This window comes from Balaenoptera physalus, assembly GCF_965194825.1.
Source record: "Balaenoptera physalus genome assembly, chromosome: 21".
Lineage (NCBI taxonomy): Eukaryota > Metazoa > Chordata > Mammalia > Artiodactyla > Balaenopteridae > Balaenoptera > Balaenoptera physalus.
The window spans coordinates 9561950-9587270 of record NC_138902.1 but is presented as its reverse complement, the minus strand read 5'-3'; the positions used below and the strand labels follow the sequence as shown (position 1 = coordinate 9587270).

The 25321-nt window shown below is 50.6% G+C and overlaps 1 protein-coding gene and 1 long non-coding RNA gene across 10 annotated transcripts in view; both read right to left on the bottom strand.

Annotated features, from left to right (window-relative positions):
* The window catches only part of LOC309651492, a 392390-nt gene that overhangs the window by 272023 nt on the left and 95046 nt on the right, over positions 1-25321 (bottom strand). The window lies entirely within an intron of this gene.
* Positions 1705-25321, bottom strand: part of CSGALNACT1 (chondroitin sulfate N-acetylgalactosaminyltransferase 1) — a 327329-nt gene continuing 303712 nt past the window's right edge. For all 9 annotated transcript variants that reach the window (XM_082444240.1, XM_082444239.1, XM_082444238.1 and 6 more), the window contains 4 exons: positions 15154-15332; positions 14207-14301; positions 5874-5955; positions 1705-3377 (listed from right to left, as the gene is read on the bottom strand). In XM_082444240.1, the coding sequence (XP_082300366.1) occupies positions 3088-3377; positions 5874-5955; positions 14207-14301; positions 15154-15332 (646 nt within the window). In that variant the 3' untranslated portion in view covers positions 1705-3087. The remainder of the gene's footprint in view (positions 3378-5873; positions 5956-14206; positions 14302-15153; positions 15333-25321) is intronic.

Here is a 25321-nt window from a genome sequence, read left to right as displayed (position 1 = left end):
TGGCTCTCACGAGGCTGGTTGGTGCACGGCTGCTGGGCGGGACCCCAGGTTCTACTAGGGACCCTGCTCCAGCGGGGTGACTGGGGCCAGTTCCTGGGCAATTTACATACAGTCAGAACAGTGGAGGATGCAGAGCTGGAAGGGACCTCAGACAAGCCCCAGCCTCAGTGCTTCCCTGGTAGCATCCTTCCTCCTTTAGAAGATGTCATTCATCACTGCCATGCTTTGCTGTCTAAGGTTAAATGCCAAGTCCCTGATTATAATGCTCCAGTGGGGCATCAGCAACCCTCCCATTATAAATAAGTATCTTGGGCAGAGAACGGGACAGGTCCTGCTAGGGAATGAATGTTTGTGCCCCCATAAGATTCTTAAGTTGAAGCCCTAATGAGATGGTATTTGGAGGTGGGGCCTTTGAGAGGTACTAGGTCATGAGGGTGGAGCCCCCACGACGGGATTAGTGTCCTTTTAAGAATACGAAGGAAAGCTAGCCCTCTGTCTGCTCTCAGCCATGTGAGGACAACAGCAAGAGGGGGTCCTCACCAGACACCTGATCTGCAGTGCTTTGACCTTGGACTTTTCAGACTCCAGAACCTGGGAAAATCGGCGTCGGTTGATGATGCTGCCCTGTCTGTGGTGTGTGTTACAGACCAAGCTGAGACAGACCCCTCCTGCATGTGCTCTGCGAGGGCTCCTGCCTCTTGGTAAAACCGTTTACCTACCTAAGCTTTGAAAAGAGGGATAGTTTGACACTATGCTGTTGTCTCTTCAGCCACCCTCAGCATCCTTTAAAATCCCATTTTTAACCCCTGCCTCAGGCACCCATGATATGCAATTTAAACCTGCACAAATGGCTGGTCCCCCCCACAGTGAGCCTGGAGCTCCCATCCCGGGACCCCGAGACCTCATTCCACAGCCAGACATTCGCTCCCGCTGCTGGCCTTGCTGGGACAGCAACCTCCCGACCCAGAGGAAGACGGCAGGAGTGGGCAAGGTCGGCCCCACCAAGCCCAAGACCCAGTGGAGAGACAGACAGGTGCCCGGAGCCTCCTCCCCCAGCCCCGTGTGTGGAAGTACGAAACGCACGTACAGCCAAAAGGGCTCCTGGAAACCATTCCTCAACGTCTCCTAATCAAAAAGGACGAGCGGACTGTATTAACTGCCAGGTTCTTCACTACGGTTCTCTCCTCCCTCTAGACCAGTTCCCCCCAGGGGACACCTGGCGGTGACGGGAGCCAGTTTAGATGTCCCCCTGGGTGAGAGATGCTCTTGGCTTCGAGGGGGGAGAGGCCAGGGATGCTGGGGGCACAGGACAGCCCCCAGCAGGGAATATCTAGCCTGAAACGCTGTAGGGCCACAGCCAGGGAACCCTGGTCTACAGACACAGAAAACCGTTCTCCAAAAACTAAAGATGTGGCGTTCTTAATCCAAGAAGAAATCGTACCCACAAATCACATTTTATTACTTGTCCAATGCCACCTTCTATTCATGTCCTGGGTTTTAATTAAATTTTATGAACTACCAGTACAAATCAATACAAAGCATTTTTTTTTTTTTTTTTTCAACACACCAACAGCTTGAATGTTCCTGAAGCTTTTAAACAATGAGTCGACTGTGGGCAAACAGAAGGCAAGGACCCAGAGAGATAATTAGCTCATGCATCTGGTGCTGGCTAATAAATAATTTTCACATGAATGTAGAAACCACTCAATGTTAACTGCGTTTATTTTTTTTTAAATAGTTGGAAACTATAATAAAAGGCGATTTTCAGAAGCATCTTGGTTGACTGGGTAGAACAGCTTAATTTAAAAAATAATTAGTTACTGCCCCTTGGCTGGGGTGGGTGAACACACAGCACAATCCTCCGTCCCGCTGGATGCTGGCAGATGGAGTGACCTTTCACAAAAGACATTTTCCTGCGTTTCTTCTCGTGGAAGCCAGAAGCCAGGAACAGCACCCTGCTTGGAAAAGAGAATGTTTGGTTCACACAGTCTGCTTTGGTTTATTTAAACAGGTAAGAAAGTTGTCCCCAGTTCCCCTGAGGAGAAAATGTGTTTTCTGACTTCTATCACCAGTCTGAAGGTTTCCTTTTCTGTTAAGGTAAAAAGTACACTTTCCTTTCCCTCCAGTGTTCAGTTGCTCCTCTCCGGAAATACTCTTCAGATAAAGTATCCGTGCGTCTCGTTCGGCCAGCAGCCCCAGGCCACGCCTTCCCCACGATGACCGTCTGCCGTCCAGTGCCCGCAGGGTCAGCGACTGCCACGTCCTCGGATGTGGGTAACAATCCGATGCTCTGAACTGAAAAGTTCTCATAATGCAGCTAAAAGTATCTTCTCAAAAAAATGTAAAAAGGTAGCTAACTTATGCTCTCTTAGTAAGGCTTGCGAACTGGTAATTAAATAAGCAGAATATAACTCATAAGCCAAAAAAGTGCATTTTAAATAAAATTAACAGAGATTGTTAAAACTACAACCAAAAAGATGGATGAGCAGGTTATTTTTGGTTAATCTTGGGTGGAGATGATACAATAGCTATGGTTTTTTTTTTTTCGTTTTTAGTCCATTTGGTTTTGCTTGATATAGTCACAAAGATCACGATGAGTGTATCTTTGAATTTCACACGGTCTCTCCTCACCGGCCTCCTGACATTTCAGCATCCCAGACACTAGAGCCCCGCTGATAATCCCTCATATGGGGAGGGATGTGCTGGCCTTCCATTCTAATGAACTTTTTACAAAACTTGTCTTCATGAATATTTCAGTAAGCATAGAAAACAAACAGCCCTTGCTTTGCTGTAAACACACCATTAGGCTCACGATCTCACAATCAGGCAGCCTTTGTCAGACACCGGACGGGTGCGTTTCGGCTGTTTCTGCAGGCCAGGCTGAGGGGTTTTGGTTCCTGTTGCAGAAGCTGAACAGGCAGAGGGAAACAGGAGGCTCTCCCCTCGCCTGCTTTACTAATCAAATTCTTTCCATCAGTCAAATTCTTTTCTTGCCCTTCAGGGCAATCTTTTCCTTGTTGCAGCCATTCATTTGGTAATTGCAAAAGGAAAAAAATAAACCGTCTCCCCACAGGGGCCCCTGGGAGCTCATGTGTTTTGGCTCCCTGTCTCCTGTTTCTGTTTGCGGAGGTGGGCCTCTATCTCGTGCCTGAAGACCAGCATCCCCAGCTGCCCGTGGGACGCCTCGTTCATGGCCTTGGACTGCATGCACATCTTGTACTGCTCGGGCGTCAGCTCGTCCATGCAGCGCTTCTCGTGCCACAGGTGGAAGAGGCCCCGCACGGGCGTCCGCACCACAATGAGGTTGCTGTGCAGGTACTTGCGGTAAAGGTGCACGTCCTCGCCGCCCCAGCCTTTGATGTCCAGGTCGAACCCACCTGTGGGAGAGAACACACTGCTGAACACGCTGCCGGGGCCCCCTCATCCGCACCAGCACAGAGCGCTGCGTGGAAAGCAGGAGCACCTCGGGGAGGTCTCCCCGCCCCGCCGAGTGGCGAGCGTCCAACGGGGTCAGAGAGCTCAGACACCCCAGACACAGAGGGCCTCGCCGGCAGCGGCTCCAGCTCCGAGACAGCGTGACTGCACGCAGCACCCCAGCCTCGCCTGCTCCCAGGAGCCCCCGGCAGCGTGGCTGGCTGCAGTTATAACAGCTCTGGGGTCAGCGATACCCCAGCCTTAGACCAAGGGCTGCTGCAGCGTCCCAACGTCCCAACCAAAACCTCTGAACGAAACCTCGTGGGATTCTTTGAATGTGGCCTCCTCCTGCCACTGCAGAGGACAGACTGGGGCCCTGCGGTGTGAAAAATTCACGTCCCACTAAAGCACTGTTCCTCCTATCGACTAAAGGGGGTCCCCGAAGCTGTGTGTCCTCCACAGGCTGGTGAAAGGAGTCATTTTAAAGGGACTGGCCTCACAGTTCTGAAGTTTGACTCAGAGAATCTCGTTTCACGTTATAGTGACTCCTTCACACAGTGAGGAAGGGTCACCTTTGAAAACTGAGACAGCCTCACATCTTCTCTTCACTTCAAGCCACGGCGTCCCAGACAGAACCAAGAAGCACTGGCCTCTCTGTCATCACCGTTCCTTTCTCACTGAGGAGATTTCTTGGACCTTTTTTGGAGAAGTGACTCAGTGTCTTTGTCGCGCAGCCCCCGATTCCCTGCAGTCCCCAGGCCACGCTGCTCTGATGGAGACCTCCACTGGAGGGGGGAGTGGGGAACCCAGCCTGCGCCCCTGGCGGTGAGCACGGCTGCCGTGCGGCCCCTGGACGCGGGACAGGAAGATCCTGAGTCACGGCCTGAATTCGAGTCTTGGTTATCATACCGGCGGCCACTTTCCCTCTCTTAAATTTAGTTTCTTTACCCTGAAATGCAGCAGGTGCCGTAACCAGATGAGGCAGTAGGGTAAGGGGCAGTGCTTGGTTGGCTGTGATGGATTTCTCATCACCAGTATCATTACTACTTATTAAATAGAAGGCGTACAAGTGAGACACCTGCAAATATGCAGAGGACGGCAAAGAGCGACGGGGGTCCAGATGTGACCCAGAGGCTCTGAGCAGGAGCCCCCTTCCCGCCTGCCACCCCCACGGCTGTCAGTGACAGCTATGCTCTATCGTTAGGAAAATCCAGTGTGTTATAACTCCAAAACTGATAAACGTACATCATTTCAAAATCACCTTTGCTTGTACACAGAGCAAGGAAACAAGAGTTTCTCAAAATGGAAATTTCCTTCAGAACATTTTAAAAATACGTCACTTTTGGAAATTAGATTTGCACATAATCATTCAGGACGACTTCTTAAAGAAATCAAGGTGCACCCGTGGTGAGTTGCTGGCAACCTGAGCAAACCCACCACTCAGAGACCCACGTCCCCCACGTCCTGCTGCTTCTAACAGGACTTGACTTCAAGACGTTTGGGTTTTTAATCTTTCTAACTTGGTGATCTCTTCGAGGGTCCTGTACTCCCCGTTGTCCAACGCACTTCTGAACAGAAGAAACCGGGCTCCTCACACCGACTCACTGACCTTGCAGAGAGAAGCCCTAAGCCTTGGGCAGGAGGGGAGGGGGCCAGGAGAGAGCAAGACAGGGGGCTGGGGGGCCCCAGGGGGACGCAGGGGTGGGAATCTCCACGTGAGGGCGGACCTCTAGCTCCACCCCGCTCAGGGTCCACCCGAGCCTCTGGGCCCAAGGTCAAGGCTTGGGCCTGTTCACTCATCCCCGGTCGTGTACAATCCACAGATCTATTCCCTCCAGAGGCACCTGAGTAGGTGTGCTATTTCCCAGGGGACAGGAGACCCTCGGTGCTGATACTGACTATGCCCCCCGATGGCTGTGAGGTCCACCTGCCTCTGAGAGACTCGGCCCCTCACCTGCAAGCAGAAGGCCTTTCTTCTCTGTGTTCTGGGAGCTGTGTGTGTGTGTGCACGCGCTTGTGCACGTACGTGTGTGTGTGCGTGTGCACGCGTCCATGCACCTGCGTACACGTATGTGTGCCTGTTGACAGTGACTGCGCACTCCGGACTTGAAGTGACATCTGGAATTTTCCCAGGTTCAGCAGAAACCGGGATCCTCCTGGTGTGTGATTTTCCCCGGTCCTCCGTGCTGCCCTTCTTTCTGTGGATCCCCTCTCCGTGGAGGACATTCTGTGTGGAGGACACAGGAGCCCGGCCCGGCTGGAGGGAGGCCCTGGGCAACTTGCTTCGAAGCCGCCTTGATGCAACAGCCTGACTTTGCCCTCATTTCTGTCCTCCCCCAGGGACACTGAGAGGTGCTGAAGGAGAGGACAGGGTCCCCACTGCCCCGAGCCCCCTCAGCCCAGCGCCCACATCCGTGGCCGGAGAGCGGCCTCCTTGGGGACCAGGGCCCCGGGCTCACCTATGTTGATGAAGTCGGACCGGTACTGGCACGTCATCCCGAACCCGAAGTCTCTCCAGAACCCAGTTTCCTTCTTTATGACCTGCAGGGAGGGCACCGTCACTTGAGGGAGGAGGACAGAGTGGACGCAGATGGGGGTGTCACACATGGGGGGGCGCGTCGCTGACACACGGCCACCCCCTGGGTGGGGACGTGGAGGACAGTCAGGACACAGCAAGCCACCCGTCCCCAAGGGGCTCTGTGATTTTGGGCACCTGTGGCCGGAATGTTTCCAGGGCAGAGGCTTGAACACACACACACACACGCACACACTCTGACAGCGCAGCGGGGGCCGGGGTGGGGAGCCAGTTTGGGGCGGTGCCAGGGAAAAGCCACTACACATCTGGCCTGACACCTGTACGGGCGAGAAGGAGGCCTGGGGCCCACAGGCCAGGCGGGCGGCCAGCAAAGCGCTCAGGAAGCTGAGAGAAGGAGAGAGAACCACCTAGAATTCAGGCGCCCTGGCCCGGGGCGCGAACCGGACTCCCTCAGGGACTGAAAAGAAAACCCGAGGCTGCGTTGCTGGCCGTGGACAAGGGCGCCGAGAGGCCAGGTCCTGAGGACACGCCCTGTCCCTTCCTCCGCGGCCCGTTTTAACCTCAGCTGTGCCCCGCGCACGTGCGGGGCCTCCGGGCAGGGACCGGCTATGAAAAGCCGGTCCTGGCCCTGCCCCGTGTCTCACTCTGCAAGTACGTTTCTAACGCATTTGCTGGAGCCGCAAGACTAATTTTAAAATGGTTTTTGTTGTTTACGTATTTTTGGCTGCACTAATCCTGGGAGTGGGTTTGCGAACCTAATGGCTGTTTTCCCGGATTTGTCCTGGTCGCTCGCGTAGGTGTTAGGAGGAAAGGAGGCCCCGCAGCAGGGCCCCCGCGCCCGGCCCGTGGCCCGCTAACTGGAGAGAGCTCGCCCCGCCCTGGCGAGACCTCTGGCCGGCGTGTCTGCCTCAGGCAGGCCCCTCAGTCCCTCTGTTTCTGTTCCTTTAATGAGGAGATTGAGCCAAGTCGCCCCAAGGGCTCTCCCAGCCTGACACCCAAATACTCACCCCCTCGCTGCCCTCCACCTTCCCGAGGGCTCACTGCATCTGTACCACAGGCTAAACTACACTTGACAAATGGCCTGCAGAAGCGGCGATGGACTTAACATTTCCTGTACTCTGCAACCTATGAAACCGTCTTATTTCACTATAACCTACACATGGATGTCACTTACACTATGGTTAGCACAAATCAGGACCAAGGAGAAGAAGGGCCGGGAGAGGCCTGTCTCTCCCCCTCGACTCCAGAACAAAGGCCTGCTGTACAGTAGCTCCCCAGCCACAAGTGTCATTAGTATCAACTGGAAAGATTTCACAGGGCAGGAAAGTCGGGAAAAATTTCCACTGAGTCATTTTTTAAAATGTTTTCTGTTCCATCCCAGTCATGGCAGGTACACTGTCTCTGCCACAGCTAATGGCTCACTGTCCTTTCTGGTGGCCAGGACACAGACATGGCCTGGGTAAAAATGCAGTCGAAGAGGGCTCCCCTGGTGGCGCAGTGGTTGAGAACCCGCCTGCCAATGCAGGGGACACGGGTTCGAGCCCTGGTCCGGGAAAATCCCATGTGCCACGGAGCAGCTAAGCCTGTGCGCCACAGCTACTGAGCCTGTGCTCTAGAGCCCGCATGCCACAACTACTGAGCCCACACGCCACAACTACTGAAGCCCGTGTGCCACAACTACTGAAGCCTTTGCGCCTAGAGCCCATGCTCCGCAACAAGAGAAGCCACCATGATGAGAAGCCTGTGCACCGCAACGAAGAGTAGCCTCTGCTCGCTGCAACTAGAGAAAGCCCACGCGCGGCAACGAAAACCCAACACAGCCAAAAATAAATAAATAAAATAAAATAAAATAAATAAATTTATATATTAAAAAAATGCAGTCAAAGAGCCGTGCAGCATTCGAACTTCAAATATTTGGCAGCGGTCTACCTGGCATTTAAGAGAGAAAGCTCCACACAGGGAAAACAGTGGGCCAGCGCTTGGGAAGAAACACTAGAGGGACTGCAGAGATAGCCTCCCAGGACCCACTGAGTGGACGCAGCGCCCGGCAAGGTATGACCCTCACCTGGGGACAGCGTGACAGAGGCAAACTGACTTGTGAGCGGGGAATGATCTACACAAACACTTATTAACGGGGGCTTTAAAGCTGGCGGGTCATGAAAAGCCAGTATCTGAACAGCGCGTCGAAATTCAGCCCTTGGTGGGAAGAGATCCGGTGGTGCCCTCGGCATGTACCGTGTGGGCAAGACGGGCGCGCGTGCCAAGTCCACGCCCCTCAGGTGGGCTGGGCGCTAACTGAAGCAGTGCCCTCGACAGCCCATGAGGCCTCGAGCGTGAGGCAGGCCGCAGCACAGCCCCCTTCCGAGCCCTCGGTGGTTTAACTGCACCCCTCCCGCAGCCAATCAGAATAAAATCCACAGGAACATCCGGCCTGCAGAGGCCCCACGTGACCTGCCCCTGCCTGCCCTGTCCATCCCCTGTCCCCTCGAACGTGCCAGCTCACAGGTCTCCAAGGCTGGACACCCGCAGTCTGCCCGGCTGGGGTCGCCCTTTCCTGCTCACCACCGGGCTCCGCTCGGAGCGGTCACCCTGGCCGCCCGCCAGTGTCGCGCCGCATCAGCTGGTTTACTTCTCTGTAACGTGAGGGCCCTCTGCAGCTCTCCTGTCCACGGGCTCTTCCGTCTGCTGTCCCCACCCGCCACCACTGGTGAACGTAAGCTCAGGGCCTTGGTCTCGTTCAGGCTGGAGGTGCAGGTCCGATCACGGTCCAGCACCCAGCAGGCACTCAGTCACTCCTTCTCCAAGGAACGAGTGAGGAGCTCCCGGCCAGTGGAAACGAGGCGGCTGGGGTAGGGAATTCTCAGCAGCGAGGGGCTCAGCCCAGGCCTCGGCGTCCACTGAGGAAGCTCTCAGAACCCAGGGCTCTGGAGCCACAGGCAGAAACGCTTTCCCCTTCCTGGGCTCTAAGCAAGACGGCTCGACTTCTTAGAACCTCTGCCCCAAGCTTGTGTACGGAGCTACACACGCGGGTGATGTCTACTACCGTGGAGGAGATGGAGAGGATACTGTAAGAGGACCATCCCCCTGCCCTGGATCTCACCCCTCTGCCTCCAGTGCTGTGTCCTCATGACCATGCCCCCTCCCGACCCCCAGCACCCTCTGCACCCGGATCCCAGCAGGCTCTGCCCGGCACGACACACCACAACCGGACAACTGGACAGTGGGCAGGCCCGCCCTCCCCCGGGGAGCCCCCAGACACGCGCTCTGGGGGAGGTCACGTGACGGGAGTGATAACTTCCTATCAGGACCAAAGCACAAGTCAGCGCCTCTCCCCACAGATGTGGGAAGCCTCCTCCCTGAGGCCGCAAGGTTCAACCGCGCCTGTGGGGCGCCACGTGGCTGACTTGGCAAATGCCGGGGAAGCAATTTGGGCCGGAAAATAAAATCAGTTACAAATTCTCAGGCAGAGTATTTCCTCTAAACCGGAGAGAGTCTCCCAGGAACCGAGGCTGCGTTTGGCCTGCCTCACGTCACCAGAAACCCCATGGGCCCCGGGTTTACAGGCCTCGTGCTGGTGTGAGGCTCTGCTGCTGTTGCCTTGAAGTCTTAGTACATCCTGAGTACCGAGGGCCTGTGATTTCACCGTGCACCGGGCCGTGCAGTCACGCGGTGAGCGGCAGACAACCTGGGCTGCAGGGGTCCCGAGGCCGGGCTGCCGCCCCCCGTACACCCCGCGTGGCCTGGGCCCTGAGGCTCAGGGGTCACATGCGCAGGATCCCAGGGGCTGCGTGTGGTGTGCACGGGCCTCGGGCTGGGAGGCAGCATGACCTGCCCACGATCACTCAGCCAGTCGAGGACGAGCCCAGACCAGCACCAGGCTGGCCGTGACGGTGTCCATTTCTTGACAAATGAGGTGTTTCTCAAGCCACAGCTTTCAAAGAATTGGTCTAAGAATGGACTCAATTGCCACCTCCTCCAGGATTTGTACTAACCTACACTTTTCTACAAGTCTTTCATTGGCATCTGCATGAAAAAGTGAAGTGTTGGGACTTCCCTGGTGGCACAGTGGTTCAGGATCCGCCTGCCAATGCAGGGGACACGGGTGCGAGCCCTGGTCTGGGAAGATCCCACATGCCGCAGAGCAACTGAGCCCGTGTGCCACAACTACTGAGCCTGTGCTCTAGAGCCCACAAGCCACAACTACTGAGCCCGTGCGCCACAACTACTGAGCCCACAAGCCACAACTACTGAGCCCACGTGCCACAACTACTGAAGCTTGTGCACCTAGAGCCTGTGCTCTGCAACAAGAGAAGCTACGGCAATAAGAAGACTGCGCACGGCAACGAAGAGCAGCCCCCGCTCGCCGCAGCTAGAGAAAGCCCGCGCGCAGCAACAAAGACCCAACACACCCAAAAATAAATTAAAAAAAAAAAAATGAAGTGCCTTCTGAAGGGCATCGTGCTGGACCAGGACTCTTCCCAGGGAGCCTGTAACCCAAAGTCAGACCCTCTGCCCCCTGGAAGCACGCGGAGGTGGAGAACGTGCCCCTGCCCCCAGCTGCCGCAGTCTGGTCCCATCACTAGAGTTCCCGACCTGCCACCCAGCGCTGAAGGCATCTGAGCAAGTAACACATGCCTCTAACATTGAACGTTCTCACCCGTGACATGAGCGTAGCAGTCCTTTTCACCTTACTGAGTGTTACATGGGACAACGTGGGCAGAGTGCCGGCTTCCCAAAGGCCACGGACACGGCATCTGTTAATGTGACTTCTGTTCTCAGCGAATGTCTGCTTCCTGAACAAACAGAAACAGACTAAAAGGATGGACCAGGCCCAGACAGCACTTTTTAGAAGTTTAAACTGAACTGCAGGTCAGTGGTGAAGTACTCTTCGGACTAAAGGAGAGAGAAGGGTGTAACGAGAGAGAGGTGAGGACAGGGCCCGCGGACCAGGCGTACGCTGACCACTCGTCAGACAGTGAGGGCAGGACCACATGGCAGAGGGAGCGGCCAGGCACTGTGGGCACCAGCGCCGGAGAGGAGATGGCCCTCGGGGGAGGGCAGCTCACGAGACACGGGCAGGGGTGCCCCGGCTGGCGCCAAGCCCAGGTGCTGGGGTTGGGTTTGCAGACATTTCCTCAGTGATCAGTATGAGAGTCAGATTGTGGAGGGCAGTTCATCCCCCAAGGAATCAGGATTCAGGGCTGAGCTGGCACGGCCGGGACCAGCTCACCGCCTGGGCAAGGAAGTCTCTTCCCAGCTCTGTCCAGAGACGTCACGGGGGAAGCCTGAACCAGGCCCCGCAGGAGGACTGACGCCCCGAAGATAGACAGCCAACGCGGGGAGCCAGCTCCTTCCCCTTCGGAGAGTGGGCTTTAAACACTTCTGAGCACACCACTGGCTTTATGCCTTCAAAGGTTTGTTTTAGTGGAATTAATCTGTGTTTTGGAAACGCGTCTCTGGCCGAGGGTGAAGGAGAGACTGGAGTGTGAGGGAGGGATGGATCTAGATGGCTCCTGCAGTGGCCTCAGCAGGAACTGACAAGGCTCGAACCAAGAGAGGGGATGTCTAAAGTTAGCAGTTACGTAAATGAGGGTTATTCCTTTCTCGGAAGGCTGTTTCTACATTAAAGCATCAGCAAGTTTCACCTCAGGTTTAAAACTCTACAAATTAAATATTAGTATGAAATCCCATGATTTCACTTCCTACTGATTACTAACGGTCTGTACTCAAATGTAAAGAAAGAAGTAACCTGAACACACAAAATATCCCCATAAATTTGGTTTCTCGCCTCTATCTGCAGGCAAACGTTATCAACCGTCAGTGGCAACAGCCAGAAGTAATAAGTGGTACACTGACTACCAAGGTCATATTTGCAGGGCTGCTGGCCAAGTCTCCCATTTGCACATGGCAGTCATCTGTCACAGCCGCATTCCAGACCTGGGCTTTCCCTTCACCTTGATACTGATGCACTCCAGTGAAGGCTCTCAAGAATTTATTAATATATATGTGTCGTATCTTTCAAGACTGAGCCAAAAGGAACCCCTGGCAGGAAGTCTCTCCTAATTCACCCACCTCCAATCACTATCTGTTATTTTATACCTTCTCTGCACCCACATGTTCTCTCTCCACCATATTAACTTCTGGTGTTTGAGGCTCTCCTCTGGTCATTTCCTCTCTTTTTCCGCTCTCACCTAGATCTTAAGCAAATCTGTCTCTGCCACGCTGGATAAGGGAATCCCGGTCTTGGCCTGAGCTCTAGCTGGCTGTGTGACCCTGGGCGAGTCTAGGAGAAAGAAGTGAGTGAGTGAAATGACCTGGGGCGTCCCTGCCAAGCACAGGAAACTGCTCCAGTCCCTGACTGCCACACGCACACCTCAACTAGCTCTCTATGGGCAGCAAGTGCTCCAGAAACGGCTCAACCAGTAAGAACATAATGGATGCTTTTCTTTTTTGACGGAGACCCCTTGGTCTCAGAGACAATTGCTGTTTCTGGATAAATAGCCATAAATACTGACTCCTAAAATACCAGACCTGTGTGCTCTATGGAAGGTCTCAGTTGTATTCGGAGGCGACTGGTAAAGGTTGCAGGATAACTCAGAGGCCTTGGAGCTGTGGACACAGCAATCTGAGTTCTGTTTCTGACTTGACCACTAATTCTGAGGACCTGAGAAGCTGGCTGGACCATGCCAGACCTTGAGCTTCCCTGCAGGAATGGCAATAAAAGGATAAAACTTTAAAATTGTGAAATGTATTCCTTGAAAGCAAATAAGGTCTTGGTTTGAAGTTGAAACATTAATCCTATTCAGTGTCAAATGTAAAGCAGTACTTTATTTAAAATCAAAGGAACTTTTATTCTGATTGGTTGAAAGAAAATAAATCCTGCATCCCATCCCCCCCCGAAGCCCTATTAGAAGCTTAGAACTCTATGGAAAGGAAACATGAAGTTTTTCCATCTCAACAGGAGTGATATCACCTCTAAGTAGGAGTGAAAAACTCTTACTGTGTTTATGTATAAAGCACATGCATACACACAGTACGTACAGATACACAACAAATGTGCGGTATTACAATTTCGCTGGGGGAAGAGAGAACGGTGTTATTACTGTGCTGTGCGCCTCACGCCGCAAGTGAAACCACGCTAAGACATGATGAGAAATGAACCTGGTGCAGCCTAGAGGAACCCAGGCTGGAAAAGATCATTACATCAGCTGCCAGATGGGGACCCAGGATGGGGTGGGAGAGAACAGGTTTTCCTACTTCTGGAAGCTTCAACACAGAATCAGCCTTCCCAAAGAATTCCATAGAACACATTTTCAATGAAAATCAGTTTACTTTCCCACTGCAGGGAAGCATGGGAGACTGAGTCCCATCACCTCCTCATGGTCAGACAGCGGCTTCCTTTCTCCACCCTGAGAGGCAAAGAAACACGCCTTCGCCACCTCAACAGGAGAGAGAGCCGCCTGAGGCAATTCCTACCGCCGCCCCCAAGGCTCAGCCTGAGCTGGCAACAGCTTCAGATAAGCCCCTCTGGCGTCTCTACAGAAGATCACGGCCCAGCTTGGCGATGACAACAGTGGGACATTTTGCCTCAGAGAGGCACACCTTCCAGCGGCACAGGGACCTTCTGCTGGCTTCACCCCGTCCTCCTATTGCCTGCACTCTCTGCTGAATGGACCAGCGAAGACATCTCAGCTTACAGAGAGCCTGTGTGGGTCCCCTACCCATCACCTGTGTGGCTGGGGTCTTAGCACAGAAGTCCCTCCCATATTCCTGTGAAAGCCACCTTGCTGGAGACACTTCTGATGCTAATGTGGGAATGGTGACGGAGAGCAGGGACCTGGCCCCTGCCCCACTGTGTGCCTGGGGCGGGGGGTCAGCCACCTCTTCCTGACTTCCGTTTTCCACCTGTCAGATGGGAACCTAAATCTGAGCTTTCTTACCTCATAGGATTGTAATAATAAAGGGGAAATGTGCTGCAACCATAATGCAGTAATACTGGTTTCCAAAACCGTAGAAGAAAACTATGAAATTACCTTTCTGTAAGGTACTGTTCCTATTTATTTTCCACTTTTAAATACTGCAGCACTTTTAATCAACGAGGCGCTGGGAACAAAGGCCAGAACAGCTGTCACACTTACAAGTTACTCTGGGAAGCAATCCACAGGTTTCCACTCACCTCCACTCATGGTCAGGTGCCCCTGGTGAGGAAAGACATGAAACAGAGCCCCACCAAGGCCCCTCAGGGGGAGTACTCACCAGCTGCTTTTCTAAGGGAGGGATCGAGTCATGATGGCCGTATATTATGCCAGGATTGTACTGACTGAAAAGGACCGGATAAAATACCTTCTTCCCTGCAAACCAGAAAACAAACATATGCGCTAAGCGACAGATAAAGCTGTTAGGTTTGTTCATTTATATGCGACCGTCAGAAACACCCTAGGGATCTGCGTCCACCATCCCTTTTCCCTCCACTGGACTCTGACACAGACCTTAGCAGTACTGTGGCAGGTAGACCAGATGGACACACTCGGATTCCCTACTTCCCAGCACGGGGTAACGTTCCAAGCTCTGACGGCCAGTGGACCTGGCACTGGGCACACCAGGTGGGAGTGGGTGTGAAAGAGGGCCCCAGTGCCCCCGTCCTGTCAGACCTTAACCCTTTAACTGCTGGCTCGTGGGGCAGTCAGCCAGGGTGACCTCGGGCAGCAGGAAAAGACTTTGGGAGCCCCGGGTAGCTGCTCTTTACCAATTTTCACAGAAGAATTTCAGTATCTGAACAACGGACGTGGCCATTGCAGTGGTTATGAGCTGAGTATCGGCCTTGCCGCTGAGTCAAAGCTACGAGAACATTGTTCACACTGTGGGTTCTCTCTGTCTGGAGCGCCTCCTGCCCTGGTAACCGCCCGTAGCCACTCCTTCCCTTTGGTTTCAGCAGCGCCTCCCAGGCCCAAGTCCTCCCCACCACACCTGCTCCCGGCTCATCCCCTAACGCTGACCTCCTAGGGGAGAATGGAAAAGGGGCTGTACACACGAACTTGGGACCAAGAGTCCCAGAGCTATGGTGGCTGACAGGCCCACAGCACGACACCAAAGGAGGAATCAAACCAGACCGTGTCCTTGTCTTTGTCAGCGGGGTAAACGAGGCAGATCCAGGAGCGGGTGGTCGGGGCAAGCTGAGGGGTTGCTTGGGAGGGGAGCCCCACCTGGCTGCGTGTTCAGCCTGCAGGTGTTGAGGAGCTCGGAGGTGAAGTAGATGTCCACGTCGCAGAAGAAGAGCAGCACGTTGCGGCCCGTCCAGGAGCGGGCGCCCACGTCCAGCCCCTTTCCCCGAGAGAACTCCCCATTCAGCTGGATGAAGGTGAAGTTCCTGAAGTTGGCGGCTCTGAAAGGTGAGACCACACACAGTCACTCAGGTGCCCGGGCTTGCTGCCGGAGGATTCCCCTGGAAAACACACAACCGAGGCCCACCACATCTCACCACGTGTCTTCTGTGACCCGAGGGCACTGGGATTAAGGGCACCAAGGACACTTCGAGAAGTTTTAGCACCAATGTATTTTTTCTTTTTCTAGCAATTTCCCCATATTGAAAACTACTGTCACGGCTAACGTGTGCTCCTCATGAGGGGGAGAATGTGAGCCAGTGAAGACCAGGTGACAGAACCGGGGACAATCCCAGTGCCTCTGGAGCCAATGAAACCACTGGCCAAGGAAATAAAGCCACACTGCAATGGCCCCACTGAGCAGCTTCTCATCGGGATTCCCTCCAGGAACCCGGCAGGGTGGTCCGGGTGTACGTCTATCCCCAGACACGCTTACACCTGGATCCCTTCCCCACCCGAAGGTAAAACAGCCGAGCACAGTAAGGAAATGACTCTTGGATTCAGAAGATGAGGACGTTTGGGACCTGGCTCCCCTGCGGATTAACGCTGTGATCTAGGCAAACCCATTAATCTCCCAGAGCGGCTGCCTCATCTGCAAAACAGAAATAACGACACCTTCCTTAACTGCTCTCAGAGTGATCAGCGTGGTAAGTGGCGCTAAGAGTATAGCGCGCAGCAGGTAAGCACCTGCCAGTCTGTTACCAGCACAGGCTGAGGTAATGGAGTCCAGGTGCTTCTGCACTTGGCTTCTCGCTCCCAGAACCTTCTGAGATGCAGCACGTCTTGAGCAAAAGTTCCAAGAATTCATCTAGTACCTAGTGGGACAGGGACTGTCTTCTCCCAGACAGAGACCCACTCTGGGTCCTACTGGACTCCCAATTCCACTTGTACAGGCCTGGCATCTGGCCAGCCCCTCTCCTGTGACACACCCTTCCTGTCCTGATGGCTTCCTCGTCCCCAGCTCAGAGCTCTCCCCCCACCCAGCCTATCCCATCCCCCGATTCTCTCTAATCCTGATGCCTCAAAAGAGGTTCAAAACCCATCTCCATTGTTTAAAGTCTGTAACTATCTTGGGTAAAGGTCAACACAAATACAGTCGTAAACTTTTCAAATGTATCTGGTAGTTTAATCAGTGGAACTAGTTCTGCTACCCCTTCTTTGACTTGTCACCTCCTTTCAGACCTGGCAATGAGCTTGGGTTTTTTATCCTGGGAATCTGGGCCCAAGCTTGTCTGAGTCTGAGGCCAAACATGCTTCTCAGATTAAGGCAGAGGGCCCAGTGCCTGGAGGAGCACTGGAGTGTAAGCCAGGAGCCCAGGTCCAGGGCCTGGGGCTGCCCGGCCCCACTGGGAACCCAACGGATGCTGGTGACTAAATGTGTCCATAGATGAATGACTGCAATCCAGCACTGCCTCTCATTATTTCCGGCAGTCGCTTCACTTCTCTGGTCTCAGTTTCCTCGCTGCAAAGCCTCATGGTACAGACCTCAGGCCCTTTACACGCTAAGGTTCTACTGTTGGATGATTCAGCTCAGCGCTGCTCTACCCGATTCTACTCTTTCAGAACTCCGTTTTGACTCTTCTCTCTGGGTAGGCGGGCCCCGGTTCCTATTTTCTGTGAGTCGCCTGGGGGTTATGCCCCAGCCTTCCCTGGTAGGGACAGCGCGGCCCCCTTGTCTCCAAAGAAGACGTCCAGGTGGAGCGAGACCCTTGCAGCACCTCTGCATCCCCTGGAGGTTTCTACAGCCCACTTCCCCCTGCCCTACTTGATCAGTTCTCAGGGAAGTTCTACCCTTGGGAGATGCCTGGGTTTTCACCTTCATCTAAGCTAGCCTCACAGAACTTGTCCACCGCCCAGTGGCCCGGCTTTCTCTCACAGCTGTAGCAGGTCTCTCTTCTCAGCTGTCTCACAGTTCATACTCTGTGAGACCACAGGGACTAATTTCCAGGGCAGGGAGGGCTTACATGCCCAAGCACCAAATCCTTGTTCACGTGTATCTGACTCATGACTCAGGTGGCTCCTCCCAGAGGTTTCCCAGGGTCTATCATTAGAGACTGCAAATAGAAAAATGATTCACATTTGAACGATGGCAAGAAACTTTCGCCAAGAGTAGGGGAAGGCAGATCCTTAATTCACTGTGTTAAAGACAAGCAGGACTTTTGTCCCAAACAGCTTACAGTCCATTTGTGTTGACATATCAAATATTTACACACAAATAGGATATTTGCTATTTACTGTGTAGAATATCAAACATTTACACAAAGTGGAGTCATGTTTAATACTTAAATAAGAATACAGGCAGCATTAGAAACTGAACTAACAGCATCGAAGGCATGACCAGCCAGGGGGCTGAGTGAGTGGTAGGGAGGCAGCAGAGTGCTACAGGTCCGGGGAGAGTGGTGATTTGCGGAACACACGTACCCCACACAGAGCTTAGTCTCGTTTGTTCTGTCCCCCAATTCCCCAAGCCCTGGTTTGAACTCTGCTGATGGACTGCTCTTCTCTGCCCTGCTGCAGTGGGAAGGGGTGGGAGAAAGGGAGGAGAGGGGAGGGGGAGGGGAAAGGGGAGGGGATGGGGAGGGGAAAGGGGCGGGGGAGGGGAGGGGAGGGGAGGGAGCTTGCCTGTTGGTCACCGTCCCTGGGAAAGGGGGCTGGGACAGCTCACTGTCCTAGTGCTTGAGATGACCTTGATGTAGAAGAATTTATTTTAAAGTCTTAGAACATCAGCCTCCGTGCTTCAGTGTGTGTGGTCTGTAGAGGAAGAGATCTCGGGGAACGGGTGCCGGGCCCACTGCTGGATGCACACGCAATCTGCCTCCTCTCTCTTCGTCCAACCTCCCAACGAGGATGAGACAAGCCACGTTACACCCACGGCACCACCCAACCTGAATGTGCACTTTAAACCCACTCTCCAGCGCGCCCACAGGCCGGACGCAAAGCCCCAGGACACAGCCCCTGCCACTCGCTGTCCACACGGCGGCCCCTCTGCCCCACGGGCCCCGGCCGCCTCTGCTTCCCACGCCCCATAGAACCCTGGCTTCCCATCCACCCTGACCAACGCCGGCCGGCAGGGGACATGAGGGACCTGGACAAGACTGCACGCCGAGGCGGTGGGGACGGAGTCCCTGCTGGCCCGGGAAGCCCCATCGGCCGGTCCTGGGCACTGGAGAGGCGCAGGGTAACTCTGTCACCAGCCGTGGTTCCCAGTGGGGCGGCCAGGTCACTGTGCTCAGTTACACGTCTGTCTGCAGGTGGATATCGGTGCTGCCCTCCTCCTGATCACTCAGCCCAGCACCCCCTGTAATTAACCAGGACCCCTCCTTCTCCTCTCTTGCTGTCAGGAAGGACCTCTGATAATTGACACGTGATCTCTGCTGAGAAAGAGGGCTGAGCTGGAGACACCAGAAACCAAACCAGAACAACTTCCCTCCCCTCTTCTCCAGAATGGCGAGATCAACACACTGCGAAGCCTCTGGGCTGGGAGTGGGACGCCCCCTCCCATCTCAGACTCATCAGCACCAGCTCCGGAGCACAGGGTCACGGGATGAAGGGACACTAGCTTCTGCAGGATAACCGGGCCCCGGACCTTCCCGCAGAGGGACTTGCTCGCTGGGCCTGAGCGCCCTGCCCAGCAGCACGTGGACAGCATACTAAGAGGCTGTGCAGAAGCAAGGACACATTTCAACACAGAACACTGACTGGCCCGTGGGGTCGTGGGTTTGGGAATGTGCATGACACGACCACAGGGCCACAACCCCAGATGCAGGCCGCAGAGCTACACGGGCAGGGGCCCTGTTTAGTTCTCTGTTCATCCCCATCCCCTCCGCAGCGACCAGCCGGAAGATGGGCACCAAGAGCGTGGACACACTGGGGCCTCCTGTGTCAGCTCAGTGGTCCCTCCCCGGAATCCACCTCCTCCCCTGAGTCCAGTGAAGATCCCACCCAATCCTCACGGCCCACATCGAGTGTCACTGCCTTTCACCCTCCTGTGGACCAAGGTGCCCTCTCTGAGCCCCCAGGCGTTTGGGCCAGTCCCGCCTCCGTTTTCCTGGGCCCAGTGCATTCTCGTGCCCTGTGCACTGGACCACCTGGTCTGTCCTCTAAACCCTGGAGGACAGGGACTGCCTTATTTTCTTATCTCTATCTTCAGAGATTATCAGCGCTGTGCAGTAAGTGGCGCCCACGGGGACACAGTGCAGCTCAATAAACACTGGGTGAATCAAGAGATGAGTCAATGGAAAACACAGAGTGTGTCTCAGACCTGTCACTGTGGGAGATGCTGCCCCAAGACGCCACCTCATTCCCTCAGGTGGGCACCGGAGAGGCCCTCACACATCCTAAGCCCGCCTCCCGCATCAGAAAGAGGCTCCAACCAACACGTTCCCAAGGACAGGCACAAACCGAGCTTTTAAGAAGATGACAAATATGTAAGTAACAGAAAAAAAGAGAGCTGAGGAAAATAAAATGCAATTTGGTTTGAAATATTTAATCTAGCCATACAAAGAAATGTAATATTTAGCGGCATGTCTAGAGTAATGGCCTCATGAGGAATGGGCTTTTTCATGGTAGAATGTGGGCATTACACTCTCTACTATGTAATTTCCTGTTATGAATCAGAGTCTGCAGTTCCAAACGGCCCCAGGATTACTTATAATTATTTCTTCTCTTTTCTTCTTGAATTGTATTATCATCTGATGAAACTCCTGAGTCTCTCATTCAATTCCTTTCCTTTATATAATAAGTGTGATGCATGGGGTCTCCTCCAGGTTATATGTAGTCATGCTGACAGAGGTTAATATGACCTGAGGAAGCCACTGTTTCAACCAGAGATTTAATTTCTCTAATTGACTTGCATTTCCCAGAACTGCGGGCTTAAAAATGATAAAAGATCTTGCTGTCTAACGTGATTTACTCTAATACAAATTTCTGCCCACCACTGCAAGGAAATCCTCTTAATATGACACTTCCCACAAGAGCCCTTCATAAAAAAAAAGAAAAAACCTTTAAAAATTTACATAGAAATATTATATTTGATGTATAACTTAAAAATTTAAATCTAACAACCCTGAATACTGACATTTCTTATGAGTTCTACTTACTAAAGGGATCTGAATACAGTAAATAATTTAAGGCTAAACATATTCTCAGCCAGTTGTTCATAGTAGGCATTTTAAACAATTTAGAGTTTTCTAGTTTCTGAGCTTATATACAAGCCTGCTTATACAATTGTTTTAGCAAGTTTCTTTTGAAAAGATAAATAAAATTGACAAACCTTTAGCTCATTATCTAGAAAAATAAGAGAGATGACTCAAATTAATAAAATTATAAACAAAAAAAGGAGACATTACAACTGATACCACAGAAATCCCCAATATTGTGAGAGACAACTATGAATAATTACATGCTGACAAATTAGATAACTTAGTAAAAATGGATAAATTCCTAGAAACACACAACACTCAAGACTGAATCATGAAGTAATAGAAAATCTGAACAGACCAATAATGAACAAAGAGATTGAATCAGTAATCAAAAACCTCCCAACAAATAAAAGCCCAGGGTTAGATGGCTTTACAGATGAATTCTACCAAACATTTAAAGAAGTAATTCCAATCCTTCTCAAATTCTTCCAAAATATTGAAGAGGAAGGAACACTTCCAAACTCATTTCATGAGGCCAGCATTACCCTGATACCAAAGTCAAACAAAAACACAACAAGAAAAGAAAATTACAGGCCAATATCCCTGAACATAATGCAAAATCTTCAACAAAATACTAGCAAATTGAATTCAAGAGTTCATTAAAATGATCATATGCCATAATCAAGAGAGATCCATCCCTGGGATGCAAGGATGGTTCAACATCTGCAAATTTGAAAATGTTATACATCACATTAACAGAATGAAGGATAAAAATCATATTATTATTTCAATAGATGCAGAAAAAATTCAAACATCCTCTTATGATAGAAACTCTCAACAAATTAGGAGTAGAAGGAATGTACCTAAGCATAATAAAGGCCATATATTATAAGTCCACAGCTAACATCTTACTCAACAGTAAAAATTTAAAAGCTTTTCCTCTAAGATCAGGAACAAGACAAGGATGTCCACTCTCGCCACCTTTATACAGTAAAGTATTGGAAGTCTTAGCCAGATCAATTAAGCAACAAAAGGAAATAAAATGCATCCAAATTGGAAAGGAAGAAGTAAAACTGTCACTATTTGCAGATGGCATGATACTATCTACAGAAAACCCTAATGACTTCACCAAAAAACCATTTTAACTAATAGATGAATTCAGTAAAGTTGCAGGAAACAAAATAACATATAAAAGATCAGTTGTGTGTCTATCAATACAGATTTACAGTTACTGCTTTATGCAGTTATCTTTTTACTTTTACATCAGATAGGAAAAAAGCATAAGCAAAAAATACATTTATACTGTCTCATATTTCCCTATGTAGTCACTTTTACTGGCCCTCTGTATTTCTTCACATGGATTTGAGTTTGTGTCCAGTGTCGTTTCATGTCAGCCTCAAGGACTCCTTTCATTATTTCTTGTGGGGCAGGTTTACTAGTGATAAAGTCTTTCAGTTCTTAACTGAGGATGTCTTAATTTCTCTTTCAATTTTGATGGATGGTTTTGCGGAATATTGAATTCTTGGTTGACAGTACTTTACTTTCAGCACTTTGAATATGCCACCCCACTTTCCATCTTATTAAGGATCCCATGCACCTGATGAGTTGCTTCACTCTTGCTGCTTATGTAATAGGGAAGGACAAATCTGACTCCATATTGGATCTGTTTCTTTTACTTTAACCTTTGTATTCTACTGCTTTTGCTAGAAGTTAAATATGTTGCCTATAGCCTGAAATATACAGTGTAGCCCATTCTCAAGACTCTGACCTTTAAAGGTATAACTCTTTTCCATTCATATAGAGATAAAAAGTTGCAGAACAGAGAACAACATTTGTCTTGTTGGAGGTTTACAGGAACATCGTTACCTGACCTACCTGACCTACGTGGACAGCTGCAAGAACAAAGGATTACAGCACCAAGAAGTTTGCAACAACTAACCACACCACCCCCCCTCCCCTTTTAGTATAAAAGAAACCTGAATTCTAACTCAGGAAAGATGGTTCTTTAGGACTCTAGTCTATCATCTTCTAGGTCTGCTGGCTTTCCAAATAAAGTCGTTATTCCTTCCTTGCCCCAACAATTTGTCTCTTGATTTATTGGCCTGTTGTGCAGTGAACAGTACGAGCTTGGACTCAGTAACACAGATTCTTTCTGTCTGTTTTTCAACCATTTGACTATGATATGTCTAATGTGCATTTCTTTGAGTTTTCCTGTTTGGAGTTTTTGAGCTTCTTGGATGTGTAGATTAATGTTTTCATCAAATACAGGGAGTCTGGGGCCATTATTTCTTCAGATATTTTTTCCTGCCTCTTTCTCTCTCTCCTATCCTGGGACTCCCATTGTGTCTATGTTGGCATGCTTGATGGTATCCTGCAGGTCTCTGAGGTTTTCTCAGTTACTTCATTCTTTTTTATTTTTGTTTCTCAAACTATATCATATCAATTGACCTATTTTAAAGTTCACTGATTCTTTCTTCTGCCTGTTCAAACCTGATGTTGAGGCCCCACAGTGAATTTTTTTATTTTAAATATTGTACTTTTCAGCTTCCGAGTTTCTATTTGGTTCTTTTTATAACTGATCTCTCTATATTTGGTGAGACATGGTTCTCATACTTTTCTAGTTTTTTAAACATGGTCTCTTTTAATTCTTTGAACATATTTAATACAGTTGACTTAATGTCTTTGTCTAGTAAGTACAACACCTGTGCTTCCTCAGGAACAATTCTAATGATTGATTTTGTTCTCTGTGCATGAGCCATATTTTCTTGTTTCTTTGCATGCCTCATAATTTTTTGTTTAAAGCTAAACATTTTAAATAATGTAATGTGGCAGCCCTGGAAATCAGAATCTCCACCCCCCTCAGGGTTTTGCTATTGTTGCTGTTTGTTGTTTGTTTGTTTAGTGACTTTCCTGAACTAATTCTGTAAAGTGTACTCTTGTGTGTGACCACTTAGTGGTAAGCTAATGATTAAGCAGGGATTTCCTTAAATGTCTGGAACCAATAAGTCTCCCAGTCTTTGCCAGGGGACCCTGTGTGCATGGTGGGGACTCTGTGAGTATGGTGGGGCATGTCATCAACACACAACCAAGCAGGTAACAACTTACCTGAGCCTTTACTTCCTTCTTGCACAGAGACTCAAGATCAGTCAGAGGTAAAAAGTAAGGGCCTGCTCAGGTCTTCCCTAAATATGAGCACAGCCTCTGGATCCCCAGGAATGTGCTGGAGCTTTCAAAGCCCCTTTGGAGATCTCACTCCTCAGATTCACCTTCTGAGCTTTTTGGTTAGTCTACTGTTTGCCCCAACTCTTATCTACACCTCAGGCAGCCACAAAGCTAAAGACTTCCTATAATTGTTTTTTGTCAAATACCCCTGGATAAAAAGTTCCATGGGGAGGCCTCTGAGTCAGGTCAAATGAAGACAACCTTGTGAGCAGGGTCTTCCAAAGAAATCCGCAGGCAGGTCCAATAATGACAGTTCTCTGAGAATAATGCTTTCAAGGAGCTCCAGCCCCATCCCAGCCCCCAGTGGCTGCCCGGCTGTGATTCTTGCGGGCTGCCGGTCCTCAAGGCTATTGAAGAGCTGGGTGCGGGGGTGAAATGGGGCAAGTTAAAGTTCACAAAGCTCCCTGTTCACACCAAAATTCAGTCATTTGGATAAACACTTTCCAGACTGTTGCAAACTTTAATTTCCATAGTTCTTAAAAAAGTTGATTCTGAGAATTTTTAGTAATTTTCTCACTGCTTTTATGGAGGAGAATTTTGCAAGCTCTTTATTCCACCATTTTCACTGATATCACCTTTTTTTAAACTGTTGCATTATATTCCATTGTATGAACTTAATATCATTTAATTTTTTCCATAATATATTTTCCCCCAATTTTTTACTTGGAAAAAATTTAAACCTTTAGAAGTGTGGTAAGCATAGTAAAGTACCCATATACCATCACCCAGATTTACCAAGTGTTAAAGTTTTGCCATATTTCCCCCCTCCCTCCCTCCTTTCCTTCCTTCCTTCCTCTGAACCATTTGAGGTTACAGACATCATGGCAACTTCACTTTCAAAGATAAGTACTCCCCAAGAACCAGGACACTCTCCTTCATAACATTATAACAATGTAATAATCACACTCAAGAAATTTAACACTGTCACAATACTGTAATCTATATGCCATGTTTGAATCCCCCAAAGAACAACTTGGAATACCTAAAAATACAGGCACATCTCCACAAAGAGCTGGTCACCAAGCAGAGTCATGCTTAGCCCCTTCTCTGGCAGATGCCCAGTGAGACGGCCACAGGCCTAGGTGCTGCCTTCACCTGTGAGGTGCTTCCCAGGGTCCAAGGCTCTTTATCTTCTAGGAAGGAATTCACTGTGTAGCTTTTTTCATTTCAGCAGATGACATTCTTATCTAAAACATCCTTGTTTATGAAAAACTATTAAAACAAAGCAACAATTCTCAAATTTCAGACAACTTTCCCCCCAGTTTTCTTTTGGGATGTCCTGATAAAATGTTCCCGAGGGTACATGTCAAGCAAATCCCTTCAAAGAGGCATGAAATGTGGACAACACCATGGCAACAGGGCATGTTCCTGACAACACACACACACACAAAACCCCTTCTCAGGCACATACTTGTGGGACACGGCAGTATCTCAGTTCTGGTGCTTCAATGTCACAGGTGATTCTACTGAAAGATGCCTTTGTGTCCTCACGAATGGACAAAGATGAAGATACCACGCAGTAAATTATAACTCATGCAAATCCACCAACCAGTATGAATTTTTTTTAATTTCCTAATACATAGCTCCAAGCAAATGTCCATCTAGGCCAGAATTCCTCAAAATGTGGG